General features: G+C 40.6%; 1 protein-coding gene across 1 annotated transcript; it reads right to left on the bottom strand.

Moving 5' to 3' along the window:
- Positions 1-873: 873 nt before the first annotated feature.
- LOC127053997 (lipase member M-like) lies at positions 874-24,522 on the bottom strand. The gene is made up of 10 exons (XM_050959590.1): positions 24,488-24,522; positions 16,121-16,229; positions 12,250-12,367; positions 11,326-11,524; positions 9,712-9,821; positions 7,483-7,619; positions 5,121-5,267; positions 3,394-3,465; positions 2,057-2,122; positions 874-1,107 (listed from the first exon to the last, which is right to left on the bottom strand). Exons 1-10 carry the CDS (start codon positions 24,520-24,522, stop codon positions 874-876), a joined length of 1,227 nt encoding a protein of 408 aa, XP_050815547.1.

The following is a 24,522-nucleotide window of genomic DNA, read 5'->3' as shown; positions in this document are numbered from 1 at the left end:
GCATATTGACCACTATCAGAAGACTGATTTCAGTGTAAAGGAAAAATAGCTGGTTATGTGGAACTGATAGACTGAGAGCTTTGTGACCTGGCAAAACGTTGGGAAGTATGGGAGCAATTTTTGGAAGTAAAAATATAATTTACATGAGAAAAGGGCATAAAGTTATATTTCTAATTGTACACAAAATGTTTTAGATTCCAGACATTGGTTTTTTTCCTCATTCATCTCTTCCTAGTGTGATTCTCTTTATCTTTTTTTTTTACAAGCCTTTCAATTCAAGGACATCCTTTGATGTGTGTATTTTTCCTGTTTAGCTTTTGCTGTCTTATTATTGTATATATTCATGTGTATCTATACAAAATAAATGGTCAAAGTAAAACTAATATAGACTGTCTTAACTATATATGAAAGGCTGCATTAAAAACATTTATTTTTAACATGTAACATGGAAAAGTTCTCTAGTATTTTAACTAGACCAGAGAAATGTCCTCATTAGTTTAACATCTAATGATGGACTGTGCTGAAAGATTTAAGGCATGCACACACATTCTGGCTCACAGCTGTAATGTGCATTATAGGATTTTAGTTTTGGTTTCAGAAGTGTTTCCTCTGAGAAATATAATTCAGTTTTCTGAGTAACAGAATCCTGGTTACTGTATTTCACCAGGAAGATGGGGAAAAATTGGTACCGTGACCAAAAGAAAAATAGAGTAAATATAAATCCTTTCACAGTAACCCCCCTTTCCGTTTACAAGCTTCATGATTGACTCAAAAAAATTGCAAGTGGAAAAGCCGCCTATTGGCATACATACAGAAAGTAGATTTCAATAAATCTAAATTAACTAATTAATTCTCAAACAATGCTGTGTGGCTTTATGGATACTTTCCTATCAGTGCAATAATTTCACTGTACACACGCTTGGCTGCATCAAGACCCCATGTGAAATCCCAGTGGTTCCAGTCAGAAATATTCTTGTGGTAAATGAGGTTAGTAATGTGAGGGAGTAACATGTCAATATCCTTTGGGTCTACCATCCAGTCCTCTCCACCAGACCATACTGCAGTGGGCACAGTCATATCTTCTATTTTATAGAAGGGAGGGACAGACTGAAAGACAAAAATGCAAGTCTCAGATGCTGTCTTTATTTTTAAACAAAAATCATTGATTAACCATTTGACTGCTGTGCAAAATTGCCAGATTCATCTGAGATGATCAGTGTTTTGGGACAGCAGTTCTCAAACCGTGGTTGATAGTCTACACAGCACCTGCTGCTGCTCCGTAAAGAGCTGCCTTCTACACTTGTCCCAATTCATCTTTGTAACATAGCATCTAGGTGCCATTAGGGTAGCTGGAAATCAGCAGGATAAGCCTGCCTAATTTCCTCACTAGGGATCGGTGCTTCATGGGAGTAGGAGGAGGAAAAGGAACTGTTCTCAGAGACTTGCTGCTGGAAAGGAGTTGCCAGTGTGAGAAGAGCCAAGACCAATCTCGCTGGAGAGACACATCCAGCAGAGAAGGGAAACAGGCATATGCACAGGAGATCAGAGGAGAAAGGAACACATGGCAGAGAACCAAGTTCAGGAGAACATGCAAGAAGGGAACTGGACCATATACAAGGGAATGGGGAAGCAAGGAAGCTGGAGGCTGTGCAGGGAGAGAGGATGACCCAGAAGCAGGGGAGCATGCCAAGTAACAATGACTTTGTGCATGGGAGGCGAGAACAAAGCAGCAGTGAACACAGGGCAGGAAAGTGAAGGAGAAGGCGACCAGATGGCAGATGAGCAGGTGCAGGGATACCTGAGGAAAGAGAGGAAGTGAACAAATGATAGAGAAGGAGATGAAAGAAGGAGCAAAAGGAGACAGTATGATTAAGTTTTTCAAATGGATGAAACTCATATTAAATACACTCCAAAAATCCATAAACTAATGCTAATTTTCCTGTAGTCAAATGCTGTAACAGATTGGGGATGTGTTGTGATTGAGCATGGGAAGGCAGGGGATCATTCTTATTTTTAAAAGACTACTTAGTTTTCAATAAAAATCATTTTTCCCTACCTGGTTGTACTTAGCCGGGTTCTCACTGCCATAGTCAAAATATTTGAATTCTCCTGATTTAACTGCCTAGCAAAATGAAGAAAAGAAAGTGTAAAATTAGACCAAATTATCCACATGCCTTGCATATCTGTTCTGCCTTAAACTATCATGAAACAATGATATTATAGTATGCAGGACTTAAATTTCATCCAAAATGTTTAATTTTTGGCAAAACACTCATTGACTTCAATAGGATCAGAATTTAGCCCTTGCATCTACAACAGCATAAAAAACTTACATGCACTTCTTCAAAATCACTTCTCACTTTTCATTGCCGGCAAGTAATTTTTAATCTGTATCTGCTAACAAACAAGTTTTTCTCTTTGTTAACTTCATCATAAACACTGTGCACCACGGGTGCTTTTCGAGAACTTTGTATTGACAGATTTTGGTATTACATAGTCCATGATTTTTTTCCATCTTTCTCTTTCTTGACACAATAGTCTTAAAATACTCCTCTACATCGATATAACACAGCCCAATATAACATGAATTTGGATATAACGCAGTAAAGCAGCGCTCTGAGGGGGCGGGGCTGTGCACTCTGGCAGATCAAAGCAAATTCGATATAACGCGGTTTCACCTATAACACAGTAAGATTTTTTGGCTCCCGAGGACAGAGTTATATCAGGCTATAGGTGTATATAAACAATTAAAAGAATTATAATTTTCCTTTTCAGGACTGCTTTCTATACTGGTGTTCTTCACTGAGGGATTATAGATGACACAAGCAGCAAACCCCATAGTTAAGAAAAGGGTCAGGTGATCATTATAAAAGCCTGTTTTCAGTTTGCCAAATTTTAATAATTTAGGCTGTAGTTTTCCAGGCTCTCTCAGGCTAAATTATTTTGGCAAATTTCAGTAAAACCAGTTCAATCATTTGTTATAAAATGTCTAGTTTCCTTGAGCCATGTCCATCCTGTGCACTGAATGAGGCAGGGCCCTGTGGAAAAAGAGTATGTGATCAAGTAATTAAAGACTGTATCATAATACCTATGCACAAGGGGGCTTAATTAAGGTTGCATGAGCAAACTTTATTCTGGAATTTCCTAACTTCTGAGTGTGTGACTTTACAATCTTAATATTCATAGCTTTCCTACATGCCTATCTTTTCACGCTGAAAACTCTCAGTAACCAACAACGTCAAAGATGGAACTCAAAGGATTATGTCACTATATTAAAATCTCATTGATAAATAAATGCCTGTTTCTTCTGAACAAATCAGGTTTTAACTATAATCAGAGAGCTCAAGGGAGAGTATAAAATGGCAGAATATTGAAAGATTTCAGAAGCTCTACCTGGGCCCAGTGCAGTATGTTTTTAATAGATGTTTCATCTGGGAAGTGGCCTGTGTACACATCCATTCGACTCTGCAAAAAAACATTTTTAGGCTATCATTTGTTTTGTAAATGAAATGGGAGAAAGGCAGGATTCTACATAACACCATTCAGTCCTGTAACTACAGCATTACAAATCATCCAAAATTGAGCAAGTTGGATAGCCAGAAAAACTGGAATATTTTCAGAAATATAATTCCTCTCATATCTGTTAATTTTTACATCCGTTACTTATGATAGTTCTGCCAAAAGTAGTAAGAAAACATCTAAAATATTAAGCTCTCCTTGACCCTTTTGTAAGGTTTGATTTAATTCTGTCTGAGTTATGGTTCTCAGTGCTAGATAAAAACAGGCTTGCAATGTTTGCCTAAACGACCTCATGCTTTTGCTATGTGTAGATCCTGGGGGAAAGCTAGGTGGATGCTATTGACCCATTGAGCTAGGTGGATTGTCAGACCTTCTGAATATAAAGGAAGTGGGAGTTGCTCTCTGTAAACAGAGGAGTCAGGGCTGTTGCTTAAGCAGGCGCATGTAGGAAGAGCTGAGTTTGAGTAGAAAGCTGGGCTGAACTTTGTTTCCTGTCATTAATTTCTGTGCTAATAGACCCACCTTCTCTCTCTCCCCCCTTCCCCCCCGCAAAGGGTGGAAGTCTTTGACTCTACGTATTGCCTGGGACTTTGTTTCAGAGCAGGTTGAGCAAGGTACCAGCTCACATGAGGCACAATTTCCTTTTCCTTTTTTCATTCAGAGACCTCCAGATTGCCATGTAAAAGACACTTCTGGCAAATGGACTCTCAACATTCCCCCCAGAGACGAGATTAAATATTCCTGACAACGTATGTTTGCAAAGTATGTGTGTGACAGTGGGTACCTTGCAGTGCTGACAGCAGACACTACTTTAATCTTTGGCTGACTGGTGCCTGTTAAGCCTACCGACAATTTAATAATATTATTGATAAATATTAGTTGGCAATTGGTGCCTGTTAGGGAACTGCTGACTTTCCTTATCTGAGCTGCATTCTAGTGTAGGGGAGGTTAGGCTGAGGAATGGAATTCTCACACATCACCTCCTCAAATGGACAGATAGGCATTAGGACTATAGCATAACCCATCTATAACCACTAAGCCACTATACTGTGCAACAATATGTTCGCCTGAGTAATGTTTGGGGGGCAGTGGATCCAACAGCCTCGCTTCTGCCCACCTGTTCCACTGGAAACCAGTGCAGATGGCCTATCCATAGCACTGAAAAGTGAGCATTTCAACCCTCCCTGCACAAGTGCTCTGGCCACAGCATGCACTGCTGTTGCGTAAGTCAGGGCCTGGGACTGCAGGCTGTAAACTCCAAATTTGACTGTGATATTTTAATGCCATGTTAAACACTTACCTGTCTTGTTCTCAATAAAGCAGTGTAACACATTAGCCAAACCACTAAGCCAACTGCAGGCTACAGAAATTCCCAGATATATTGCTTTTCATCACCTGGATTATTGAGACATTTGCTTTCTCCATTCTCATCATGTTTGAAAGTCCCTAGCAAAATGCTGCAACAATTAAAGGATTCAGCCTTACTCATTCCAAATTAAATAAATTGCACATTTGGCATAAAAGCTGTTGAACTGAAAAAGTTAGCTTGATTTTAATCATCACTAAAAAAAAATAGGGCTGATATAGATATACACACATACCATATTTATGTTTTTCTCATTGAATCCACCCGCAAAGAAAAATGCATTGGCACAAAGTCTATTAGGTAAGTCATAGCAGCATATTTTGGCAGCAAACTCCCTCATAGTCTTACTCCACCAGCGGAACTCTCTTTTGCCAAGAAGATCCTGTGAAAATGCAAAGAGCATTACTTACAGTGAACTTTCAAAGTGTATTTTGTATAGTTTCCTTATCACAGTCCAGGCCTGATCCAGGTCATACCCTTAACTGACTTCCTTTAGGTTTTCATGTAGCTACTATGACCACAACTGTGTTCCATCAACTGTGTATTCCACAAATGTCACAGTTAATACATGCATACTTCATGGGATTTTCATTCATTCAAGGCAAGAAGGCAGAAGTGTATTACTCACCCTCTATCCCTGACTTGAACAGATACCTCAAAGACATATGCATCAGAATGGCATCAATATGATAAGCTGAACGTGAAGTTGGAAAATTCACATTCAGATACCTTCTCCCCCCATTTTTTTCAAAATAAATTTAAAAAATACTTGAATACAGTATTAAAATGGTTAATTTAAACATACTGAAGTCAGGAATTCAACACTTAAGACTCCGAATGGGGATGTTAATTCTGACACTTTGCACATACAGTGAGAGGCATATTGTAAATGGCAGAGACTTACCCAGCGGCACCTCCTGCTGGTCATCTCTGGGAATTAGCTCTCCAGCTGTTGGAGTGCCCTCTGCAGGCCAGTGTCTCGCTGCCGCTTGCAGCCCCCCCATGTCCCTCCAAGGATCCCGGTGCCCCTTTAACTGGGTGCTGCCCCCTGGCAGTACCCCCACAGTTCTGGGTCTCCCTTTCCCAGGGGAACCCCCACCCACTGTCCCCACTTCGCCTCAGTCTTGTCTACTGCCCAGTCCCCATCTAGCCCCCGCTTACTGGGGCAGCCTGCAGTATAAGCCACTCATCATAGGCAAAGCGGTTTGGACCTGCTGTCTCTGGCTACCCACTGGCTGCCCCTGCAACCTAGTATCTAATAGGCCTTACCAGGCCTGCAGCCTGGGGCTTTCCTAGGCCAGAGCTCCCTGGCTCACTTGGCCTTCCCCAGCCCTGCTCCACTCCAGATACCTAGTTAACCTCCCTGCAGCCAGACCCATCTCTCTCTCTAAATACAGAAAGAGACCCTCTGCTTGAGCTCCTGGCTCAAGCCTTTATAGGGCCAGGTGAGGCCTGATTGGGGAGTGGCCCAGCTGTGGCTGCTTCCCCAATCAGCCTTGTATCTGCTTTCCCCACCACAGCCCTCTCCCAGGGCAGTTTTAAGCCCTTCAGGGCAGGAGCGGGGTGTCATAAACAGATAGTTAAGGGTTAATGCCCCTTTACCTGTAAAGGGTTAAGAAGCTCAGTGAACCTGGCTGACACCTGACCAGAGGACCAATAAAGGGACAAGATACTTTCAAATCTTGGTGGAGGGAAGTCTTTGTGTGTGTTCTTTTTTTGGGGTGTTGTTCGCTTTTGGGACTAAGAGAGACCAGAAGTCCATCCAGGCTCTCCAAATCTCTCTGAATCAGTCTCTCATGTTTCAAAATTGTAAGTAACAGCCAGGCAAGGCAGATTAGTTTTATTTTTGTTTTCTCAATTTGTAAATGTCTCTTTTTCGCAGAGAGAATTTTACCTCTGCTTGCTGTAACTCTGAACCTAAGGCTAGAGGGGGTTCCTCTGGGCTATAGGACTCTGATTACCCTGTAAAGTATTTTCCATCCTGATTTTAAAGAGATGATTTTTTTTACTTTTCTTTCTTTAATTAAACGCTTTCTTTTTAAGAACCTGATTGATGTTTCCTTGTTTTAACATCCAAGGGGATTGGATCTGGACTCACCAGGGACTGGTGGGGGGAAAGGAGGGAGGATGGTTAATTTCTCCTTGTTTTAAGATCCAAGGGGTTTGGATCCGTGTTCACCAGAGAACTGGAGAAGCCTCTCAAGGCAACCCAGGAAGGGGAAAGTTTTGGGGGGACAGAAAGTGCTCCAGAGACTGAAATTTCTGGATGGTGGCAGAGTTACCAGATCTAAGCTAGTAATTAAGCTTAGAAGTGTCCATGCAGGTCCCCACATATGTATCCTAAAGTTCAGAGTGGGGAAGGACCCTTGACATGGGGTAACCACCCCGCTACACATATGTTTAACAAAACAAGCAACCAAAAACACTACGGAATATACATGCACTGTGACTGAATTAATATGTCAGTGGCAATCTAAACTGTTTACAGTATATTACCTCTTGTATTATCTGGTAGCGTGGGACTCCTGCTCAGGCACAATGCCTCTTTTTAAAGACCAGTATTCAGTAGCGTAATAAAATACAGAGAAATCTCATACCTGTAATGCTTCTTCAGGCATTAACAACATTTTCACTACAGGGCTTTTGCTGTGTCCAATGGTGACAGCAGGAGCCAAGGCAAAAAACATTTTGACTTTCTGTGCCAGCTGTGGCATGGAAGAAAATGCTATGAATCCTGAGAAAAAGAGGAGAATAATTATGGAAATCTTACAGAAAATAACGGAATACTGACAGGTTTCAGAGTGGCAGCCATGTTAGTCTGTATCAGTCCTTGTGGCATCTTAGAGCAGTGGTTCTCAAACTTGGGCTGCCGCTTGTTCAGGGAAAGCCCTTGGTGGGCTGGGCTGGTTTGTTTACCTGCCACGTCCACAGGTTCAGCCGATCGCGGCTTCCTTTGGCTGCAGTTCACCGCTCCAGGCCAATGGGAGGTGCGGGAAGTGGCACAGACCGAGGGATGAGCTGGCCAGCCTTCCTACAGCCCCATTGGCCTGGAGCGGGGAACCGCGGCCAGTGGGAGCCGCGATCGGCCGAACCTGCGGACGCGTCAGGTAATCAAACCAGCCTGGCCTGCCAGGAGCTCTCCCTGAACAAGCAGCGGCCCATGTTTGAGAACCACTGCCTTAGTGACTAACAAATTTATTTGGGCATAAGCTTTCGTGGGCTAAAATCCACTTCATCGGATGCATGCAGTGGAAAATACAGTAGGAAGATATATATACACACACACACACACACACACACACACACACACACACAGAGAGAACATGAAAAAATGGGTGTTGCCATACCAACTATAATGAGACTAATTAATTAAGGTGTGCTATTATCAGCAGGAGAAAAAAAAACTTTTGTAGTGATAATCAGGATGGCCCATTTCCAACAGTTGACGAGAAGGTGCGAGTAACAGTAGGGGAAAAATTAGCATGGGGAAATAGTTTTACTTTATGTAATGACCCATCCACTCCCAGTCTTTATTTAAGCCTAATTTAATGGTGTCCAGTTTGCAAATTAATTGAGTGACCATCCCTGGACTCAATTACAGACCTAAAAGTTGCAATTCTCTAACAAAAAAGCTTCAAAAACAGACTCCAATGAGAAACTGCTGAATTGGAATTAATTTGCAAACTCTACACCATTAAATTAGGCTTGAATAAAGACTAGGAGTGGATGGATTATTACACAAAGTAAAACTATTTCCCCATGCTAATTTTTCCCCTACTGTTACTCACACCTTCTCGACAACTGTTGGAAATGGGCCATCCTGATTATCACTACAGAAGTGTTTTTTCTCCTGCTGATAATAGCCCAATTGACTAGTCTTGATTGATTAGTCTTGTTATAGTTGGTATGGGGACACCCATTTTTTCATGTACTCTGTGTATATATATCTTCCTATTGTATTTTCCACTGCATGCATCTGATAAAGTATGCTGAATGATGCAATTTATCCCAGAATAAGAGCAAGCAGAAATGGAAACTGTACCAAGGTCATCAGCACTTCAGAGGAGTTAGCAGGGATATTTGTTCATGACCTTTCTGTTTAACTTTTATATCACTTTCACAGCAGAGATGTTAAAAGGAGATTATTTCTTATTTCTGTGGTCAAATATTGTCCTGATATGGACCTCTTTAATGCCTATTGCCAAGAAGCAGATCTTTCGATTATCAGTTATTGACACTAAAAGGATAGTATTTTGTCCCTATTGCTAACAGAGAATATGATAACTTGATAAGCCTGAGTTGGAACAATAAGCTCATTTTCACACTTGGGCTAGACTATCCATTAGTATGGAAGAAGGGAGCACCATGCATTTCACCTGAAAACAAAAGCCATGAATTTGGTGCAGTGTCCCTGGGTTAATTTTAGAGGGTATCCTTGTCCCTTCAGCAATGAAAGATTTTTCAGGCTGAAGTATAGTCAAAAATTCCACTTGTGACACCAAGATGAAGTTTAGCAGGAGAGGAACCTTTGGCGGTCACGAAAACCTCTCTGGTTTTTCTAGGACTCTGTTGGCTGCCTCTGATTACATCACAGGCTTCATGGCTTCAGTGGGACTTTTACCTGAGTCAGATCTGACTGGAAACTGAGAAAGGAATCCTGAACTTAGCCCTATATAAAGTGTTGGCACGTTACACAAAAATCGGAATCATCTCTGCAATTTTCTCCTTATAAACTTATGAAAGAGTTAATAATAGCCCAGAGAAAGCCTTTTGTATTTAAGAGAGAGAAAAGTACAATGCGAATGAACCAAATTCTGCTAGCATACCCATACTGCCGCCCTGAGAGTAGCCAACATAATACAGTTGCTTCTGTCCAGTTTCCTGCAGAATAAAGTTTATCATAGCTTGAAGGTCATATATGCCCATTTCATGAAAACTGCAATATAAAAATATGAAGTTAGTCACACAATGAAGTTATAGGGTCAGATTCTCAAGTAAGTTATGCCTCTTATGCACCACTACGGTGACCTTAAGGGACTGGAATTTGGGGATAGATTTCCAGGAGAAAATTCCCATTGTGTAGGGAAGCTCTCTGCTGAGTGCAACTGCGTGGGACCTGGGGCTGTGCCTCTGGCTACTATCCAATCCTTCCCTCAACCACTTCACTGGTAAAGGGTCCGTTAAAGACCCTATATGAGTGCTACAGCTTTCAGCAGCTCAGCAGCATCTGAAAATTGGCAGGGCTTGCTCTCAGAATCAGGGCGCTGTAACCAGCTTTGCAGTGAGCGGAGCTCTGGCTAGGGAGAGAATCTGGCCAGGAAATCCTGCCCACATATATTTGAATGCAACACTAGTGAGCTCTGGGTCTGTTAGATAACAGCTCAAACTCTTCAGGGATCCAGCCCAGCCTCAGTTTGCCAGCCTGGAGTTTGAATCTTTATCTCTCTACATAATACAGATGCTCTATTTATTTTTCAATATTGAGTGTGTTTACAAGCCTAGGAAATATAATGCTCTGTTCGCCAAGACATGATGTTTGAATTAATGTTAGCCCAATGCTCTTTTAATTCTGCTTCTGTGCTAAAGGAAAATGGCTATGTCCTTTAGAGGGTATTCTAATAACTAGACCCAGTTCCAGTAAATCACTAACAACAAGCTTGTTAGAAAATGGCTCAGCAATAGTTAAATAATACCCAAAGGGGAGGCAGCAGCCAACTGGAAAGCTTGATAATATTGCCTGAAACCTGTATTCCATGCATTTTATGCCTGAGCTTCCCCATGTGAAAGAGAATGTGCAGCTGCCCCTTAAGCATGGTGCTGCCTCCTCCCCATAGTTCACCGGGCCCACTCTGGACTGATGCAAATGGAAGATGGATGGGCCTGTTCCATGCTCCTCCTTACCCTCTTTGGGGCAAACTCTATCCCCAAGGTGAGAGCAATCCCAATTCTGCTTTGTGCTCAGGGACTGACTGCCCTTGGCCACTGGATAGGATTGCAGTGAGGGAAAGTTTCCTTGTGATATTTAATGAACTAAACCTATCTAACAGCACAATATATTTCTGTAGGTGAGTAATGGCCCTGACGATGACATGTTTCAATGCAAAGATTTCTACCACACAGAGGGTTCTGTTTAGCTCTGTGCTACATCTTTCAATCCTAGTGCTACTGAAAACAGTGGCATTAATGATGTGAGTAAGGGGTGCAGGAGGAGGTTCTCTGCTGATTTAAACTTATGGCCTCCCAAGGCCATGACAATGGAACCAAATGGAAATTCATACAAAAGTACAGAACTAAATCCTATCTGAGCACCATTGCTGTGCACAAATCACACAAATTGATGTTCACATGAATTAAGAGAAACATAGATCACTGCACATACAGAATTGCCAACATGCAAAACAGTTTGCCACTTTCACTAGTTTCTCTCCAGTTCAGCCTACCTGAAATCCCAAAATTCCTCTTGGCCAACTGAAAATTTCTGGTGTCTTTGAGACCATGTTGTTCCTCTGCTATTTCCTATCCAAACATCATAGCCAGCATCTGCTAGCATGAAGCCCAGACTGTTGTTGGCCAAATTTTCGATCCAGTTGCTACCTTGACCAAACAATCCATGCTGGAGAAGCACAGCTGGCTTTGGGCCTAAATAAATGGAATACTTTACCAAACTTGTAGTTCTGTAACATGGCAAAGTGACATACTGTATTTCACTCGTCCCAAACACATGCTGATAAAGCCTTTATATCAGAGCACACCCACAAGTATGATACCCCATGGCAAATAATTAGCTATAGTTAAAAGCAACTGTAAATAGGGGGTTAGAATGGAAATGTTTAGGGAAGTTTAGCTACGGCTGTCATTAGTGTTCTATACATATATATATACAATTAGCTTTAATGCTGCTAACAGCTGTAGTTAAGATTTCCTAAGTATTTCCATACTAAATCCCTGTTTTTTGTTGCTCATAACTAAGGCTGGTTGCTTGACATAACAACCAAACATAATAAAATATACAAAAGTCACAAATTTATAGGAAAAAATCACTGTGCAACTCAGACAACAGGCATCCAGCCTCTCCTGTTCTCAAAGTTATGTTACTGCTACTGTCAAAAACCATGACCTAATCATTCTCAATTTTCCTCACCCTGCTTTGTTCAGAAAAATCACAAACATATAGACATTTGTAAAGACTTGATTGATTGATTGATTGATTGGTTTTCAGTCTGAGATTTGGGTTCAGGATTTCACCACAGACTTTAAACATGCCTTCAATATATCTTTTTTAAACCTGGATTAGTGGGTTGGTTTGTTTTATTTTGGATGAGTATTATTTGGGGTTTTGTGCATCAAGCAAAATGGAATCATACCTTCGTCTGTAGGTTTTTCTCTGCCATAAGGAATTCTGTTTATTCTCAAGTAATAGCCATCCTCTGTCAGAACTTCATACTCCTCACTGGGATATCCTTCATAGCAGATCAACTGACTCTGAGGGAATTAAAAGAAATGTCTAAGGGTACGTCTCCACTACCCGCCGTATCGGCGGGTAGCAATCAATTGCTCGGGGATCGATATATCGCGTCTCATCTAGACGCCATATATCGATCCCTGAACGCGCTTATATCGATTCCGTAACTCCACCAACCCAAACGGAGTTGCGGAATCGACAGGAGGAGCCGTGGACATCGATCCCGCGCCGTGAGGACAGTGAGTAATTCGATCTTAGATACTTCGACTTCAGCTACGTAATTCATGTAGCTGAAGTTGCGTATCTAAGATCGATTTTTCCCCGTAGTGTAGACCAGCCCTCAGATTGTTTACATGTATCAGATTCAGGGGCAGCTCCCGGCATCAGCACACCAAGTGTGTGCTTTGGGCGGCAAGCCACGGAGGGCGCTCTGTCGGTCGCCACGAGGGCGGCAGGCAGGTTGCCTTCAGCGGCATGCCTGTGGAGGGTCTGCTGGTCCCGTGGCTTCTGCAGACCTCCTGCAGGTGGGCCACTGAATCCACAGGACCAGGGACCTCCTGCAGGCAAGCCGCCGAAGGCAGCCTGCCTGCCGTGCTTGGGGTGGCAAAATACCTCGAGCCGCCCCGATCAGATTTTTCATTATCCGTTGCAAGGAAGAGGGCATTTCCTGCTAGGAAGTGTTAGCATGAGTGTTTGTTTAAATTTTATGAGTTCCTGCACTTAACTAGTTTCAACAGGGATATGGAACAAAGCCTAAAATAGTGAGAGAACTGTATTCCTAACCTGGTCCAAACCAGAAAGTATTGAAAATATTCCCAGAGAGCCCATTCTCCTGAGATTTCCAGCCCAATTACCTGAACAAGGAGGTATGAAGAAGGCTGGATTAGCTGTGGAAAAGCTTAGAAAATTTCTCCACAAAGAACATTTCTATGTTCTTCCTTTGCATATCCAAATGTAACGGCATTAGTCAGAAGGGAATAAATATTCAGGAATCTATTATTTGAACATAGTTTTCATTGGAATAGTCATTTCAAGAAATCCTCAATAAGTTAAGCATTTAGATGCAAAAAAAAGGGGTCAGTGATTAATAAATGAGAAAAATATAGTAAAAAGTAACTTTTGATCTGTGATGATTTGGGGAATTTGTCTACGTACAATTTAAGAATTCTGGTTGATTTTATGAAATTGCTGAAATTGAATGTTGTGAAAGTAGAATGAATTATATTGTAAAAATAGAAAGGATTAAAGAAATGCTGTCTGTATCTTTAAGCAAAACTGTTGGAATGCTGCAATCCAGGTGTCAGGATTACAGACATTAACATAGAACAATTGCATCGTTTAAGGGCAATTGGTGAAGTATTAGCCTTAGATCGATAAGAGTTAGTAAGGAAGTAGAATATGCATGCTGTGCCCCAGGTGAATTTTACTGTTTTGCTTTCTTTGTCCCTTTGTCTAATTTCTGCTCTTTTATCTGTATAAATAAGTCTGTTTGGGTCTTGCATGGCCACTCACATTATCTGGGTGTTATTGGCGGAGCTAATAAAACAGAGTGGTATGACAAATTGTGAGTCCTGATCCTAACTTTGACAATGTGTACAATTCACCATCAGCTGTCAGGATTGTCGCCTCTCTCTCTGATCAGGGACAATGGTAGGCCACTCAACTTTGATGAGCCTCCATTCAAATGGAGCAAAGAGATGATTGCTGCCCAGAGCAAACCAGTTTTTCATGTCTGAACTCCAAGGAGGAGGTAACAAAACAATAGATATTGTGGTGGGACTCTGGTCACCCGATGAGCCTGATCATTGACAAAGTGGAACTCAAAGAATGACACAAAGGGCCTTTGGCCAGCAAAGAGGAACAGAGGGACATGTTATCATAGTAGAAGAGTTCTATTTAACTGCAGGACTGGCTGATGAATAAGGAAACTATGCAGAAAAGAGGAGAGACTTTATGATTTGGAGGAAAAGCCATGTACAGGAGATGGTATCCTGGACTCCTTAGTGTACATGCCCTAAGCTCAAAGAATGCTCAAGAGTGCTGAGGAAAATGTGTACATGTGTCATAGTTTTGTCTAGCTCTGTCTTTCTTGTATTTGCTGAAGTAAAGAGTGATTGGTTTTTGGAATCTTCTGAGAAATCTGTGCATCTGTTTGCTTCACTATAAACACAGAGTTCCCACAAACTAGGAGCTCAGGGATAGGATGATCTTAAATTATGGGGGAATCTGGGGTATTAGCACTGGTGGGGGCCTATAGCTGGTGGGCCACGAGGCCCTATCTCAGTGACAGGGTAACAAACAAGGAGCCCGTGCCCAGGAAGCATGCCAGAGAGGCCAAGAAAAGAGACAGTGTTACAGACTACTCAGACTAGGGACGCTTAAAGCATGTGAGCCCAAACACGGCAGTCTAGTGAGTTTCCAGCTGGGGGAGCTTTTCCTGGACTGCGACATGAACCCGAACAGAAAGGTAATTAAGCATATGGAGGGGAGATAGGTCTGGGTCCCAGAGCCTCAGTATTTAATAATATAAACATTTCATCCTAGTATGTGGGGAGTAGGTTTGTGCAGACCATTCTGGAAAATGCCAGCTTTAGGAACTCGTAAGAACCAGAAGATTATAAGCAATGGTGTCTGCTGACAGCTCAACTGAACATTGGTAGCAAAATTTACATGCTAAATCTTTCTCAGAGCCAATTTACATCTGCAGATAATGATCGTAATATACCTGAGCCAAAACAAGATAGGTGAACTCCATCTTGCCTAACCTGAAGGGCCAGCACTGCAGGAATCCTGCATACTCTTGTGTAATTCTCTGACAGCTCTAGCTATTAAAATCCACTCCAATGGGGAGTTTCCATTAAACCAAACTTTAGACTATCTTAGATTTGCTTTGTCCTATAATAATTATGTATATTTACATCTCAGAAAATGGTTGGCTCCATGATAGAAAGAACTTTATTATGAATCCTCTTATAAAAGTAAGGGTATAAACTACCCCAAATATAAGTGTTTACAATACCACAGAAACATGCCAAACACCAAGCATCCTTTCTGTGCTTATTTCACTCCCGCCTTGAAACCCATTCCTTTTGCAAAGTCTCCATGTATTCAGCTCCACATTTTCTTACAATTTATCTCTTGTAAAGATCCATCTTATGCTTCATACTTTAAACCATAATCATCTATTTAATAATCCCTTAACGTACATACATCAAGCAATTACTTCCCGAAGGGTTGTCAAAAAAGTGTTTGAGCATAACTATTATGTAGACTCATTATTGCTGGCTCAGATCCTCCCTCAAAATAGGGAACCATGACATCTGAGAAGAGAAAACAGGCGTGATGAATTTTCTCTCCGGGAACAAAGAAATGCATGGAACTGAATATAAGAGATCACTCCCATTTATAGCTGACTTACTCATATGCACACTTCATACTTCCCCTGATCTAGCCTTCAATACAGATAAATTGTAAGGTTCTTTTGGAAAAACAATAAGTGTTGCTATAATGGGGGAAGGGAAAGAGTTAAAGAGAAAACTTGTTAATGAAACATTATCAATATTAAATATGGACCTAAACTTGGATCCAAAGTTTGCAATTAGGTCACTTGGTAGATGTATTTAATGAGCCTTTCTAAATCCCAAAACAAGACACCCCCAAACGTTGTGGTTAAAAATTTGAAATGTGGCCCTCAACCTGAATCTGAATTTTCAGGCCAATGTCTAATTATTATGTTCCATTATAGTTAAGATTTTCACAAATACTTGACTTACAATATTCATAAACGTTTCGGGATTCATGTTTCTTTTCTTGATGAGTTCTTCTGAGCTTGTAATGGCTTGTATTAGACAGACTACTGCAATAAACCACCACATCTTGTTTCTGTGAAAAAAAATGCATCTATTAATAACATTTCTACTAACATACATATTGGCTTTGTAATGTTTATGCCAATTCTCTTCTATATCTAAAGAGTGTGAAATACATGCTGGAAAATGGAAAAAAAAACCCACTATTTTACCTGCCAATTCTTATTTACAAACACAGTAATATGGAATTCAGTCGGGGACAGGTCCTACTTTAGTCTCTGTCATGATTCTGTTGTATTTATGGCAATATCCAACTCTTATTGAACTTACTGAAACACTCCCTTTGCCTGCAACAGAAGATGGAGCAGGTCCTATGTGAAGTACTGTTATACCTTGAGCACTACAAAGCAGTTAAATTGCTTCATACGCAGGACCAGTGTTATGTAAGTTAGTGTCTTATGTTTTGTTAAACACAGAAACACAATAAAAATAAGGATTAAAAATATATCAAGAAATGCATTCATGCCAGTCAGGTAATGGCCACGTCTATACGTTTGTTATTTTATTATTACTTAATAATATATTGTGGATCAGGAGCCTATTTTATTGGACATTGACCAAACACATAGGAAGACATGGTCCCTGCCACAAAGAGTTTATAATCTAACATACTGCTATAAACCATTATTTCCAGGATTATAAATTTCTCAAACTAATTTTTTAAAATAAATTTGTCAAGAATACATCATAAAACCTCCACACTACTTGGTCCATATAGTAATCACATATCCCAATAAAAGACATTTATAATATGACTGGAATGGCAATTGTGTTTAAAAAGCATGACTTTAATATAGCCCACAAGCACTCTCCCTGGTTCTGTGCAGTGATACCAATCCCTTACTTTGTTAAGTCAAATTTACCACAGAATTTTACAAAATAAAATTGCTAGATTTGTGGCACATCAATGCAAGTCGGGAGACTGAAAGTTAGGTTTGATTGAAAACAGCACAAAAAGAACCCACTATTGAATTCTGTATTAAGAACACAAAAAATACTCGCCTATATCGATTTAAAGTACCATGCTCAATTATGGTGAATATTCTTTTGGGCCATGTTCATTTGTAAAGTACTGTAAATGGTACATTTTACAATAACGTTTAAGTAATTTCTCAATCTATGAAAAAGAACAGATCTACCCTTAGGAGACTTTCTGTCAATTGTCCCTCATTCCAACAATCTTTTATCCCCATAAAATATATAGACCAGAGGAGTTGCAGTGTCAATTCTCCTCACTCCTTCTGAGGAAATGTTACAAGCATTCACCATAACTCCATCTAAGGACCTGTCAAAAACCACATACAAATGTGACACAAACCAAGTGACTGAGGTACAGGTTATTAGTTATTTTACTCCCAAAAGAGCATCTAAAATGTAAACCTGAGTTCAGGAAGGAAAAGATATTACCAACCAGAGTCTACTCACGGCATCAGATGGGATTTGGAGGCTTGAATGGCGGCAGTTCAGTCAACACCAGTGTTAATAGAAGTAGGAAGTGACAGACATGCAGTACCTTATTACGTGACACAATTGAAGTAGGTGCGTATCAGTAAACACCACTGATGACTAAAACTATATTTATTGTGCAATTAAATGCCTTCATTCCCCTCCATCTGCAGGCATGTGATGTCATTTCACATATTTCTGCAGTTGTTCAGTAAGGCATGGATCCTCCACTCACTTATGCACGAGCTTAACTTTACACATATTGTATGTTGGCCGGATGCAAATTCATTTAAATTAAATCTTCTCTTATCACATTCACACAAAGGAGCTACTGATCTGCGCGAGTTGTGAAGAGTGTTAATCAGTGCCATATGTCCATATAAAATATATTAATTACAGTGTGCGTGTAGTAACCTGTAATTTTCTATCATCAGTAGGCGCTGATAAAATACAACAGCACATGTGTTACATCCTTAGTTACAAAGCATTTGGTTAGCTTCTTATCTAGTTCATTCGACTATCTTTTTGCCAAAGAGCTGATGAGGGCTTTTGTAAATCTATTCCCACTGTTGTGTTGAAAAAAATCCCCACACACATAAAATAAATAAAGAACAAATATTTGCATATCGAAACTAAAATTTACTTTCCATGATCATTAGCATGACTACAACTGGATCATGCCAATGTCTGTATTAAACAAATTCCAAAAAGGGCCAAAGCTGAACAGAGCAAATTCATATTAATGGTAGCATTATTTACGGAAAACGTTTCATCGTATGTGCCCAGTTCCAGTCATTAAAGCACCTAATTATTTTATGTCTAATATGGACTTTTTTCAAAAGAATTATTTATTGAATAAATGAGCATATCAGCAACTCTATCTAGTAGAGCATGTCTTTTGCCAAAAAATAAACGAGAGCAAAATTTAGCCCACACACTCTTCACTACAAGTTATTCTCAGGTTTCAAAAAACAGAATCATACTTCTGCACATGTATGAGTGTGGTATTCTATCAATAATAAAATGTTTTCTCTCCATTTTACATTCTCCATTGAATGTGCATCGGAGCAAGCTATAATCCCACAGAAAGCCAGAGTCCCCATAGCAAAAGTGCAATCGTTCATTCCTACCCTCTGGGATCTCTCTGCTCAAAAGAAGCCAAGCCACTCGTGGGTGACTCCTACTCTCTTCGCACATTTCCAGCAACAAAGGCCTACAATTTCTCAGATAAAGGGGACAAAAATCACAAACTTCTCAAGCAATCAATCCAATATTTCACTTTAGAGGATAAATCATTTATTCACTCCTCCCTTATCATTGAAATGAAAACTATCGCAGAGGCTAATGACTCAACATATATAATAGTGTTAATGGTTCCAAATACTACCTGATCAGTCTGACAAAATCAAAGTGGCCACCTGATCTTCATCCATCACTAGCACAACATTAACCAACTCAACTAGTGGTATGTCCATATCATACTCAGGTCCGAACCCAGATTCATTATGGACACAGAAACACGAAGTATGCAGATATTATAGAATTGTCTCACCACAGCTGTCTCAAAATGTATTCCCAGGAAAGGCCTTTACGGGAGCTGCTGGATGTTTGGCATCTTTGCAAAACAGGCCACTTATTGAGGTTCCCAAATATGGATTTAAGTACCTAAATTCTGGTTTGTAGATGTTGACAAATTATTTTTCTTGTCTCTGTGTTAGTGTAAGCTTCCTGCATAGTATTAGTCTAACCCCCCTTCTGAGACACCACCTGTTTTGATTAAATATCATCTGACATCTGTGAGGATGGTCTGCCGGTCTTCGTTGGTCAGTTTAAATTGCCCTTTAAATGGCCCCAAAGCATTTGTTGGAGTGTGAAGTTTGCTTCCCCTATATTCTCACCAGCTTCTCTAGCCATCAGCATTGATGTTGCTGTCATTGGGTCCTAAAAGCTGAAGTGTAAAGTAACTGTATGGTCCCCCCCACACACACACACATTTCTTCTTAACCATCCTCAGAGGATTGGGAGCAGTTCAGGAGCGTTTCTGAGCAATGGAGGTTGGAGTGATATTTAATGCCAATATTTAGAATCATAGGCCGATAGGGTTAGAAGGGACCACAAGGGTCATCTAGTCTAACCCTCTGCCAAGATGCAGGATTTGTTGTGTCTAAACTATCCAAGACAGGTGGCTATCCAGCCTCCTTTTGAAAACCTCCAGGGACGAAGCTTCCATACCCTCCCTAGGCAGTCTCACCATTCACACAGTTAGAAAGTTTTTCCTGAGATTTCCATGGAAAACCGCTGTCCCCCTACCACACTCTTGCCCAGCCTGCAACCTCCCCTCCCAGCTTACAGCACCAAGACTCCAGCAGGGGCTTCCCCACTGGGTGGAGATGCATGTTCCCCAGTCCGCTACCTCCTATTTGGGCAGTGGGTCCCCAAATACAGGCAGATTTGTGAGGCTGCAGCCAAGGAAGAAAGTGTTAAACCCGGGATGTGCTAAGGGGATGTGCTAAGCCTGGGCCACCAATACCAGGGCAGGACAAGCAGGGAGAGGTAAAAAGTTGTTGTTAAGCAGCATGCCTGTTGCCAGTATCCAAATCTCATTAACATTAATGTCAATGGGATGGACTCAGCTTCTGGCATAATATCGCTATTAACCGAAAGTTGCTAATCTCTGGCTTGCTATTAACTTCATCCACTATAAGTATAAAGGGACTATTCATATCCTCTCCCAGTGTTTGTTAATAGGAGTAATCTCACCCCTAAAACACCAGATTGGGATGTGATGTCTCCAAAAGTTATAATCATGCAAAGTTTGTGAAGAATTTAATAATTATATAAAATAGACTGTACTTTACAGACTGCATATATTATTTCCTATCACATGCATAGATTTGTTCATCATTCTACAATAATATATATTGATTTAGCTGATTAAACTGAAGGATAAATCTAGCTTGAGTTCAACATTATATTTTGAGTGAACATAACTGGGAAATGGGGACTGATTGTTAATCCTATGCTATTCCTTCCTGTGACTAGATCACTGTGTGGGCCAAATTCTGCATTCATGTACAGCCATGCAGTGCCATGGAAGGCAATAGCGTAACTGGCAGAAAACACCACTCCTCCTGAATATGTGCCTGGTGCTCTGACGTTTGTTGATATGCTGGTGTATGCAATAAAATAATTCTTTTTTAAAACATGCAGTTTAAGCATAGAAGTGTTTGGCTTATTAATAGCTAGAGCTGGGGGCATACCATAAAGTGTTTTCTGCAACTAACGTACACTACAGACGTGCTTTGGCCATGCTCTCTCTTCTCCTTTTGTATTTGCTTAACATAGACACCGGAGTGAGCTAAAGTTTACTCATACAAAGGTCCATGCAAAGTCCATTTTAAGTTTATTTACTTGTGGTTTAGCTATGCCACAGAAAAAGCCCCTACCAGCTCCCAGGCACAGTGGCAACTAACTGAGCTGGACAAGCATCTAACTAAACCCTTCTTAGCTAAGTCTTCATGTTTGTGCTGCTGGTTTATGTCAAAGACTGTGGTGATTACAGAGCATTACACATAATGCAAGTAATATATTTTATATGGGTTGAGACACAGCTTGGCACCCTTTACAACTTGCACACTGCACACAGATCAGCAATTGCTTTGTGTGAACAGGACAAGAGAAAATTAAATTTAAACTAGTTTGCATCCAGCCAACATGTAACACAGTAGCCTTAAAGCTAAGTACATGCATGCGTGACTGAACAATTGATCATAGAAACATAGAAGATTAGGGCTGGAAGAAACCTCAGGAGGTTATCTAGTCCAATCCCCTGCTCAAAGCAGGACTAACCCCAACTAAATCATCCCAGCCAGGGCTTTGCCAAGCAGAACCTTAAAAATCTCTAAGGATGGAGATTCTACCACCTCCCTAGGTAACCCATTCCAGTGCTTCACCACCCTCCTGGTGAAATAGTTTTTCCTAATATCCAGCCTAGACTCCCCCGTCCCACTGCAACTTGAGACCATTGTTCCTTGTTCTGTCATCTGCCACCACTGAGAACAGACGAGCTCCATCCTCTTTGGAACCCCCCTTCAGGTAGCTGAAGGGTGCTATCAAATCCCCACCTCATTCTTCTCTTCTGTAGACTAAAGTAGCCTCTCCTCTTAAGTCATGTGCCCTAGCACCCTAATACCTCCCTGATCCCTTAGGCTGATGCTGAATCACTTAGAAATGCGTAAGAGATGGCATCCCATGTCTGAAAGTAGAGTCATTTTCATTCTTTTTCTGGCCCAATGACTATTCAAGAATTTCATACAAAGTGAAGCACTTCTACAGGAGAGACAGAGCGCTGCACTGACAGATATCCTCTAGCGCAGTAGTTAGGGCACTCACCTGGGAGGGGAGATACCTGGATTCAACTCTCTAATACAAAGTGCAGATTAAAACTGGCCTCTCCTATATGCCCGACAAGTACCTTAACCACCAGGCTGCAGGCAGCACACCACCATCTCCTTGCCCCCATTTTGTGAATAGCTTCTAAATCCCTTTTTGAATCAAATCTGAAAAAATTCTTTTGACTAAAACTATTCAGGGGCTTTGTGTCAAATTTGCAAATAGTTTCAGGTTACTCAAACCAGCATTTTTCAGTGAATAAACTAGTCTGAAAACATCACACGGAGCTAAACTGTAGGAATAAAGACCGAGAAGGGGGTGAGAAAGGAAGTATTTGTATTCCCATTTTACCAGTGAGGAACTGAGGCACTGAGAGATTACGTGTTTGGCATAATAAGGGATTTGCAGGGTTGGAGCTGGTAGTTATGTGATATAATATAGAGCCAGAATGATGTGGATTTCACATGGGTGATTGAGGAGGATACAAGGAGACTCTGCAACTCAGTCTCTGAGCTCCCTGATCACAGGGATGACTCACCTATCAACCCTGAGGGGTATACACTGATCCCAAAGTTGTGAGGTGGAGGTGAGGTCAATTCCACCTCCCCTAATAGGAAGAAGAATCCCCCCTTCATTCCAGGAAACTTGGGGAGAGGACTGTGCCTCCCTGAGCTTCCCTTGAGGAGGTGCATGGCCCCATCATCTCCAGCGGAGAACTATGTCTAAATGGCACCATTCAGCAGTGGCAATTTAGGAACTGCCCTGCCAGATCAAATGCATGGTACAGCTAGCTCAGTGTCCCCGTCTCCAACAGTGGCCAAAACCACTAGCTTCAGAGGATGGTATAAAAATCTCACAGAAGCCAGATGTGGGACAACCTTTCACAGGCTTCCTGCTTCTGATATAGTTAAAGAATCTCAGGTTTGTTTTTTTCACCTTTTGCTGTTTTCTCTATTTTGGCCTTTCTAATTTCTCTCTAATTATTTAATGAATGAGTGAAGCACAGAAAACGGTAAAACCCAATATCTAACACATACAGATATGCAAGGTGTATTGGTTTAATTTGATTTATTTTTATTTATACACTCATTATAGACACTTCCATCCTTTGCTCTGGATTCTCCTTGACACATTTAAAAAAATACAATTATAAACTACTCCATGAATCTCCTTTTGGCAATAATAAGCATACATACATAACCTTGTAGCCAAAAACATTTATGAGCATTATCATCTCCCACCAAAATCTTCCCAATCTCTCAAAGCTAAGGGAAATAAATAACCTTAGCAGTTTTTGTTGGTTTTGTGCCCTCCAAATATCACTTTATGAAATTATCTTTCCTTGTTGAAAACATTCAAACACACAAAATTTTGCATGGCTGAGGTTAATGTTATTTGAATCAGTCACTTATGTGAGGAAAATGAATCCTGTTGTTTTATTTTATTTAGTGGGAATTTTCACAACCATCATACAAATAGTGAAATTTCCATTTTCACACTCAAATATTAAAACTTTCAATTTTTAGGGTTTTCATTTTAATTGTTCAACACATTTCTAGGCATCGGATAAATTTGAAGCCATAAAAATCTGTCTCCTCTAAGAAATCAAATTCAGATCCTTGAGGAGGTCCCCGAATTACCAGCAGGATAGAATATGATAACGATAAGTAGTGCAAATCCAAGGAATCATAGCAAACACCTGGGTAAACTCTACAGTTAGTTCAGATACAAAGCTTATTTCAAAGGACTCCTTCTAAATCTTGCTTAATTCTAAAACACTAATATGCAATTCTATGGATGTTTCTTCATCAGATCAATTATTTCACCGTAAACTCGCTCAGGTTCATCAAGACCCCCAAATGAAATCAAAATGGGCCCAATCAGGAAAATACTTTTCATACTGTAGAATAGTGAGTTGTGGGAGTAATATTTTCATATCCTGCAGGTCCACAAGTCAGTCCTCTCCACTATGCCACAATGCAGTTGGAACTTTCATTAACTTCTAACCTATACAAGGGGGCTTCAGTCTGGAAAACAAATTGAACAGCTTTAAAAGTGAAAGCCTGTGAAGTAGTAAGTTTTAAACACAAAATATTCATCTGTGGCTTGATATCTGCCTGAAGTTTTGGGTGCATCCAGAAAGAATGCAACTATTTCATTATTAGATGTAGTGAGAACATCCTTGAGTTTCATGGATTTCGCTGGAAAGTCAATAGAATAACAACAGCTGGACAGGGACAGTGGACAGACAACAGACAATTTGCAGCAGTGAAAATATTTTGAGCAGAGTATTGAATAATTCAGATAAATCAACTAAGATATTTCCACCACAATCAGACAATGCAGCTAATATATTTTATTCCCTCGTTAGAAATATTCTTGCTGTAGTATTCTGTTTATTTTTACTTTTAAGAGATCATGGCTTTTTCTTACTTGGTTGTATTTAACTTCATTTTCCTAGCTGCCAT

Source organism: Gopherus flavomarginatus, chromosome 6 (genome assembly GCF_025201925.1).
Source record: "Gopherus flavomarginatus isolate rGopFla2 chromosome 6, rGopFla2.mat.asm, whole genome shotgun sequence".
Lineage (NCBI taxonomy): Eukaryota > Metazoa > Chordata > Testudines > Testudinidae > Gopherus > Gopherus flavomarginatus.
The sequence above is the reverse complement of the archived record's forward strand: the minus strand, read 5'-3'. Positions and strand labels throughout refer to the sequence as shown.

Excerpts from the sequence above, each read along its gene's own strand:
- LOC127053997 (XM_050959590.1), bottom strand. The coding sequence starts at position 24,522 with ATGGCAGCTAGGAAAATGAAGTTAAATACAACCAA. Across the intron at positions 16,230-24,487 it reads ATGAAGTTAAATACAACCAA|AAACAAGATGTGGTGGTTTA; the intron begins GTAAGAAAAAGC and ends TTTTTTTCACAG. Across the intron at positions 9,822-11,325 it reads GAGGAATTTTGGGATTTCAG|TTTTCATGAAATGGGCATAT; the intron begins GTAGGCTGAACT and ends TTTATATTGCAG.